We start from the raw sequence: 8,171 nt of genomic DNA on the forward strand, positions 1-8,171 counted from the left end.
AAATTATTTATTAAAAACATTACCAATTCTTAACCAAATCATAACCAAATTTGGACATCTGGTCTGGCATTGTAACAGTTCTTAAAGTAACCATATTTCCACAACAAATATTACATGGAGCAATTGATAGAGTACAACTGGCAGAGTAGAAATTTCTATTAAAAACTCAGAATAATTTTCACAATGTTTTTACTTACCACAACCTGCCTCTGAAGACTATCAGGTGAAGAAAATGATTTCTGTACTGGCTGTGGGGTCGCAAAGATTGGAGACCCTGTATTATCCATACCACGGCCAAACCTGTCAGAGCAAACAAGAACTTTCAATAAGATCACACAAAAAAAATCATTATGACACTTCTCCATCCCCAAAATCATGTTGCAGCTGTACAGGACATTGATTAGGCCACTTTTGGAATACTGTGTGCAACTCTGGTCTCCTTCCTATCGAAAGGATGATGTGAAACTTGAAAGAGTTCAGAAAAGATTGACAAGAATGATGCCAGGATTGGAGGATTTGAGCTATAGGGAGAGGCTGAATAAGTTGGAACGGTTTGTCCTAGAGTTTCGAAGGCTGAGGGGTGACCTTATAGAGGTTTATCAAATCATGAGGGGCATGGATAGGATAAATAAACAAAGTCCTTTCCCTGGGGTCGGGGAGTCCAGAACTAGAGGGCATAGGTTTTGAGTGAGAGGGGAAAGATATAAAAGAAACCTAAGGGGCAACTTTTTCACACAGAGAGTGGTACGTGTATGGAATGAGCTGCCAGAGGAAGTGGTGGAGGCTGGAATAATTGCAACATTTAAAATGATCTGGATGGGTATATGAATAGGAAGGGTTTAGAGGAATATGGGCCAAGTGCTGGCAAATAGGACTAGATTAGGTTGGGATATCTGATCAGCATAGACAAGTTGGACCAAAGGGTCTGTTTCCATGCTGTACATCTATGACTCTATGACTTGAAGAAAGCCTTTGACAATGTGCCACACAGGAGTCTGCCGAGTAAGATTAGGGCCCATGGTGTTAGAGGAGAAAGTGAGGACTGCAGATGCTGGAGATCAGAGCTGAAAATGTGTTGCTGGAAAAGCGCAGCAGGCCAGGCAGCATCCAAGGAACAGGAGAATCGACGTTTCGGGCATAAGCCCTTCTTCAGGTACCTTCCTGAAGAAGGGCTTATGCCTGAAACGTCGATTCTCCTGTTCCTTGGATGCTGCCTGACCTGCTGCGCTTTTCCATGGTGTTAGAGGCAAGGTGCCAGCATGGATAGAAGATTGGCTTTCTGGCAGAAAGCAGACCATGGGAATAAAAAAGTCTTTCTCAGGATGGCAGCTGGTGACAAGTGCTGTTGTGCAAGACTCAGCATTGGGACTACAACTTTTCACTTTACAATTAACAATCTAGATGAAAGAACTGAGGGCATTCTGGCTACTTTTGGAGACTATTCAAAGATAGAGGGTCAGGTAGTATTGAGGAGGCAGGGTGGCTGCAGAAGAATTTGGACAGGTTAGGAGAGTGGGCAAAGAAGTGACAGATGGAGTACAACGTGGGAAAGTGTGAGGTCATGCACTTTGTTAGTAAGAATAGAAACATGGACTATTTTCTAAATAGGGAGAAAATTCAGAAGTCTGAACTGCAAAGCGACTTGGGAGTTTTCGTCAAAGATTCACTCAATGTAAACTTTTGGGTTAACTCAGTAGTTAGAAGGCAAATGCAATTATGGCATTAAGGCAGAGAGGACTTGAATATAAAAGCACGGATGTACTTCTTAGGCTGCATAATCTTCTGGTCAGACCACATCTGGAGTATTGTGCACAATTTTGGGCCCCAAATCTCAGGAAGGATATACTGGCCCTGCAGCGTGTTCAGAGGAGGTTCATGAGAATGGTACCAGGAATGAAAAGCTTATCATATCAGCAACATTTGATGACTCTGGGTTTATACTTGATGGAGTTTGGAAGGACGAGGAGGGATCTAATTAAAACTTACAGAATACTGAACAGCTTTGACAGAGTGGATGTTGGGATGGCATTTCCATTGGTGGGGGAGACTAGGACCTAAGGGCACAGCCTTCGAGTACAGGGAAGACCTTTTAGAACAGAGGTGTGAAGACATTTCTTAAAACAGAAAGTGGTGAATTTATGGAATTCACTGCCACAGTAGGCTGGAGGCCTGGTCATTGAGTATTTTTAAGACGGAGATTGATATTTCTTGATTATGGGGGGAAAACAGGAGAATGGAGTTGAGAAACTTATCAGCCATGATTGAATGGCAGAGCAGACTTGATGGGCTGAATGGCATAATTCCTGCTCTTATGTCCTATGGTCTCTTATAGTGTAAGCTCCTTAAGACAACGTTTAGCATCGCAATGTTTCTTGTCACCACTAACCTATACTTAATATCGAAGTTGCAATGTAATGTAACCTTGAAAGTGATCTACTAAGAGACCATCTTGCAGGAATAATTTTACATTAGATTTTTTGCACAACTACAAATCTACACATTAACATGTACACAGAAAGCACAACTGCCAAAATTTCCCAAGTATAAATGAATGCTGTCAATATTCAGTATGGGCTTTCACTTCCTGCCCTGAAAGACTTAGTCTCAGCAATTCTAAACTCATCAAAAAGCCTCCTTTAATATTCAGAATCTATAAAGCAACTTTTGAGCTCTTGCAAGTTCTGCCTACTTGAAGTGCATTGCAATTTCTTTTTAAGAGTCTAAAGCAGCAAACAGACTACATCCTTAGTTAGCAACATGCAGAACAGTAAACAAAAATAGCTAAACAATTACAGAACAATGTTTATACCGATTATTGCTGAACTGGTTAGAATGGTAGAGAGAAGTGAAAGAAGAAGTTGAATTCTGAGACTGGTTTCCTTCCCGAGATTCATGAACACTCCCTAGAAACAGAAGGCAGAAAATAGAAAATTACTGTCAAGTTTAAATTTAACACTGTTTTGACTTTCTTGCGTCTGGAATGACATCTTAAATCAATAGCAGTTTGCTTTCTATTAAGATTAATATCCATCATGCAGTTTGCCTCTCCCCATTCATAACCAAGTGAATTCTCTTCAATCACCTTTTTTCTCTGCAACTGCTTAAAAAGCATTGACACTGCAATTAACCCATCTAAAATTATCTTCAGCATTAACCTGTATCCACTGAAAGTTAACAGTGACAGCGATATCACAGAACAATTGACAGGCACCAGATCAAGCAACTGTTTCTACCAGGATGAAAGCTCAAAAACTATTCTCTGCATTTAAAAAGTTTAGCGTGTGCATGCTGAAATACGATTTTTCATCTGACTTAAAGTCAAAATTGGTTCCAAAACAGATACACGGAATTCAACCTTTTTTCAGATTGAGCCTTTAGTAAAATGAAGTTTAGTATTTGCAAAATCTGTGTCAAAAGTGTCCTGGCTACTGAAGAACATAAGAAATAGGAGTAGTAGGTCATCTGGCCCATCAAGCCTATTCCATCATTCAATAAAATCAAAACTCATCTTTTTGTGGACTCAGCTCCACTTATCTGCCTGCTCACCACAACCCGCAATTCCTTTACTGTTCAAAAATCTATCTTTGCCTTAAAAACATTTCAACAAGTCAGACTCAACTGCTTCACTGTGCAGGGAATTCTGCAAATTCACAATCCTTTGGGTGAAGAAGTTCATCCTCAACTCAGTCCTCAATCTGCTCCTCCTTATTTTGAGGCTATGTCCCCCAGCTCTACTTTCACCCAGCAGTGAAAATAACCCACCTGCTTCTATCTTATCTAACATCTTCATAAGTTAGTGTTTTTCCTACTAAGTGCTACCAGAGATACCAATTATCTCCCTTTCTTGCAACAAGTTCAAATATCAAACTTGGAACAGATTTACATTCTCCCTGACTGGGAAAAACATAGTGACAAATTAAAAACATATGACATGAAAGCAAGCAGACTTGAAATGAAAAATGTCTATTGGAATTCAAGCTATCACCCGACAAGGTAGGAAATAAACTGCTGCAGTTCAAGTTTTCTGAACTTACCTGATCTGAACTGTATCTTAATAGCCTTCCCGTAGAGTTGTATTCCATTCAGTAAGTTTTTCCCATAATGGACGGACTCCACATGTTTAAAATGCACGAACGCGTACTGCTTTGATTTTCCATCCTTGTCCTTGGGGATCTTTACGGCGAGGAGTGGGCCAGACTGGCAAAGCAGAAAAAGGAAATGAGGGAGGATACTTACATTTCCAATTAAGTAGCGAAAAAGGAGAAAAACATGCATTTTGAAAAAGTGCCTGGGGAATTACATTAGAACCAAAGAGTGAAGTTGGGGAATTTTGAACAAACCGGGCTGCTAAAAATTACGCAAACTATAAACAGAAAGTTTGCTCTGAAGTATCTCATAAATGAAAGTAATCGAAGTTGTAGAGCATGAATGAAACACGCGGCTGTTCAATTCAATGTCAGATTCACTTTCTGCTGATGGCTGCACAAAAGCTGCTTAACCACTTTATTAAACGACAATGACTTCAAACTGACCCAGTAAAAGCTGAGACAAAAAAAAAACGGGGTTGAAAATCGAAAGGAACAGCTTCTGAGGAAAGAGCGGAGACAAGTTCAATCCCGCCCAAGGCCTCACTAGGCCAAGACCCACCTGCAGGAATAATTCAAACAGAAGCTCCTCCGTTACTCTCTGATCCAGATTCCCGATGAACAGCGTTGTATCCGCATCATTCGATATCCCCATGGTAGTTTCAAATTAACATCCACCCGTTTACCCCTTCCCCCTAAACTAAACTCGGCCCCGGATTACACTTCAAGCGCCTTCAGTCCCTCTCATTCCACTGCGGACTTCACTTCCGCCCCGCTACCATCTCCTTGAGGATTCACTTCCGCTCCGCCAACGTCCTTCTCGGGCCTTAGTTCCACCCTTTACAACCATCATCGGTGTACACTTCCGCCCCTTTAGTCTACCGTGGAGGTGCCGCGCCATTCCAGCCGTCTTCGGAGCTCAATTCCGCCCCGCCACCGTCCCTCTCCACCTTCACTTTGGCCTCGCAAATTTAGATTTCAGATCCCGGCCTATGTCATAGTTAATATTTGATATGAAAAGAATGCCAACACTTCTTTTTAGTGTGACCCATCACCAGTTTAAAGCATTGTAATTTTAAATTAAATAGATTACCTACAATGTGGAAATAGGCCCCTCAGCCCAACATACACCCACCAAAGAATACCCCACCCAGACCCATTCCCCTACAGGCAATTTAGAATGGCCAATTCACCTAGCCTGCACATCTTTGCATTGTGGGAGGAAACCACACAGAGAGAACGTGCAAACTCCTCACATAGGACCGTCTGAGGTGAGACTCGAACCCAGATCCTTGGCACTGTGAAGCAGCAGTGGGAACCACTGAACAACTGTGCCACAATCAAGTTCAAAAATCAAGTCCTTGCATTCAATAGTTTATAGGTAATTCTATCTGCAGTTCATTAATACCAACCTAGAAAACTAACATAAATTGATGAACAGCTTTGGAAAACTGATAATTTAGGAAATGATTATTAGTCCCGAAAAGAAATATAAACAGGAATGGTTTAGCCGTTCAAGCTTGCTCCATTATTCTCATCAACCTGTGATGTTATCACACCCTCTGGAGCAGATTAGTCTTGAACTCAACCCTGAGAAAGTGAGAGCTGCAGGTGCTGGAGGTTAGAGTAAAAAATTGCGGTGCTGGGAAAGCAGCATCCATGGAACAGGAAAATTGACATCTCAAGCATAAACTCTTCATCAGGAATGAGGCTTGTGGTCCAGGAGGTCTGAGAGAAAAATGGGAGGGGGTGGGTGGAAAACGTAGCTGGGAATGCAATAGATGAAGATGGGGAAGATGATAGGTTGGAGAAGCGAGTGAGGCGAATAGGTGGAAAGGAAGATGGACAGGTAGGGCAGTTCAAGAGGGCAGTGTCAAGTTGGAAGTTTGGATCTGGCATAACTCACTCTGCCAAGGACATGCAATTCCTGGGCTGCCTCCCTAATCACCTGATTCTGGAGGAAGAATGCTTCCTCATCTGCCTTGGGACCCTCGAACCACGTGGGTATGTGGAACAGTCCATCTTCCACAGCGACACAAGCATCATTACCCACATATTCCTCTGTTACATCGTTGACTGTATCGGTGCCACCTCATGCTTCTACAAGGTTGACCAGTTCATCAACTTCACGAATGTCTTCCATCCTGACCTCAAGTTCACCTGGACCTCTCCATCTCCATTTCTGGCGAACGATTCAACATGGACATCTACTACAAACCCATCAACTCCCATAGCTACCTGGACTATAACTCCTCCCACCCTGCCTCCTGTAAGAATGCTATTCCTTTTTCCCAAATCCTCCACCACTTCTGCTCCAAGGAGAACCAATTCCATTAGAGAACATTCCTCATGGCCTCCTTCTTCAAACTCCACAATTTCCCCTCCCATGTAGTCGTCAATGCCCCCCTGCACATCTCCTCCACTTCCGCCCTTGAACCCCATATGTCCAATCGCAACAATGACAGACCACCCCCCACCCTGGTCTTCATCTTCCACCCCACCAATCTCCGGATACATTGCATCATCATCCTCTGCCTTTTCTGCCACTTACAGACTCCACTACCAGGGATGTGTTTCCTTGCCCAACCCTATCTGCATTCTGGAAAGACCATTCCATTCACAATTCCCTTGTGCAATCTACACCCCCCACCAACCTGACCTCCACTCCCAGGCACCTGCCCCTGCCACCGCAAGAAGTGCAAAACCTGCACCCACATCCCCCCTACCCCGACATCTGTTCCAAGGCCCTAAAGGATCCTTCCACATTTGAGAGATATACCTGTACTTCCACTCACGTCATCTACTGTGTCCATGACTCCTGATGTGGTCTCCTCTACATTGGGGAGACATGATGCCAACTTGCAGAACATTTCAGAGAAACATCTCTGGGATACATGCACTAAATGACCCCACCTCCCTGTGGCCGAACACTTTAACTCTCCCTCCCATTCCACCAAATACATGCCAGTCTTGGACCTCCTCCACTGGCAACCCTAACCATCCAACACCTGAAGGAAGAATGCCTCATCTTCCGCCCTGGCCTCCTCCAATCACACAGGAGCAATGTGGATTTCACCTGTTTCCTCATTTCCCCTCTCCCCACCTTATCCCTGATCCAACCTTGTAACTCAGCACCACCCTCTTGAACTGTCCATCTTCCTTCCCACCCACACACTCCACCCTCCTCTCCGACCTGTCACCTTCATCTACCTACTGCATTCACAGCTACCTTCCCCCAACCCCACCCCTCTCCCATATATCTCTCAGCCCCCTTGGGCCACAACCCTCATTCCTGATGCAGGGCTTATGCTCGAAATGCGGGTTCTCCTGCTCCTCAGAAGCTGCCTGACCAGCTGTGCTTTTTCCGGCACCACACTTTTCAACTTTGAACTCAGCCCTCTGGTTCAGAGAAAGGGACGTTACCACTGAGCCACTATCGCCCTAAATAATCACAATTACTGCCAAATTCTATTTTTTTTAACTTACTACCGCCTACAGTAGTACTTATATTTTCCCCAATATCCATGTTGTGTGTGTGCAGACGTGAGACACAGTGAAAGACAACAGATGGACAAAACTTTATTCAATTTCCACCACCAGGAAGGAAACACACAAGTGGCCAGTGACAAGTCATGCCCTTCACATCAAAGGGCAATGTTGGGTAATCAAACAGTGAAGGGGAGGGCAGAGATTAAATCAAAATAGAGTTGGATGGGAAAATAATACACTCCACTCCCTGCGGTACCCACCTCTCCCTGGACAGCTCAAGGGTATTAGTGGACACCGCGTGCTACGTCTCCAAAGACACGCGGACTCTAACATAACCGTGGAAGAGGGGAGGGCCAAATTCTAAATTTAAACTGGGGCAATCTTCTCTTCATTCTAAGGCACACCCAAATATGTTACTTCAAGTCAAACTGTACTATTATTCAGATCGCAGCTGATCTGTCTTGCACTGATTGCCAAATAAAGCCTCTTATTACAAGTGGTTAATAAAAATCTATTAAGCTCGGACTTCAAATTAAAAATTGACAACTACATTTATTGTACAGACAGGTATTCTCAAATTTCAGACCTGAGATGCTA

General features: G+C 43.5%; 1 protein-coding gene across 1 annotated transcript in view; it reads right to left on the reverse strand.

Moving 5' to 3' along the window:
* Nucleotides 1-5,182, reverse strand: part of LOC122540687 (RNA-binding protein 7-like) — an 11,865-nt gene extending 6,683 nt beyond the window's left edge. The window contains exons 1-4 of the mRNA XM_043676768.1: nt 4,648-5,182; nt 4,035-4,197; nt 2,810-2,903; nt 198-300 (exon numbers count right to left, since the gene is read on the reverse strand). Of these exons, the coding sequence (XP_043532703.1) occupies nt 198-300; nt 2,810-2,903; nt 4,035-4,197; nt 4,648-4,740 (453 nt within the window). The 5' untranslated portion in view covers nt 4,741-5,182. The remainder of the gene's footprint in view (nt 1-197; nt 301-2,809; nt 2,904-4,034; nt 4,198-4,647) is intronic.
* Between the last annotated feature and the right edge of the window lie 2,989 nt (nt 5,183-8,171).

The sequence above is a fragment of the Chiloscyllium plagiosum genome, chromosome 35 (assembly GCF_004010195.1).
Source record: "Chiloscyllium plagiosum isolate BGI_BamShark_2017 chromosome 35, ASM401019v2, whole genome shotgun sequence".
NCBI lineage: Eukaryota > Metazoa > Chordata > Chondrichthyes > Orectolobiformes > Hemiscylliidae > Chiloscyllium > Chiloscyllium plagiosum.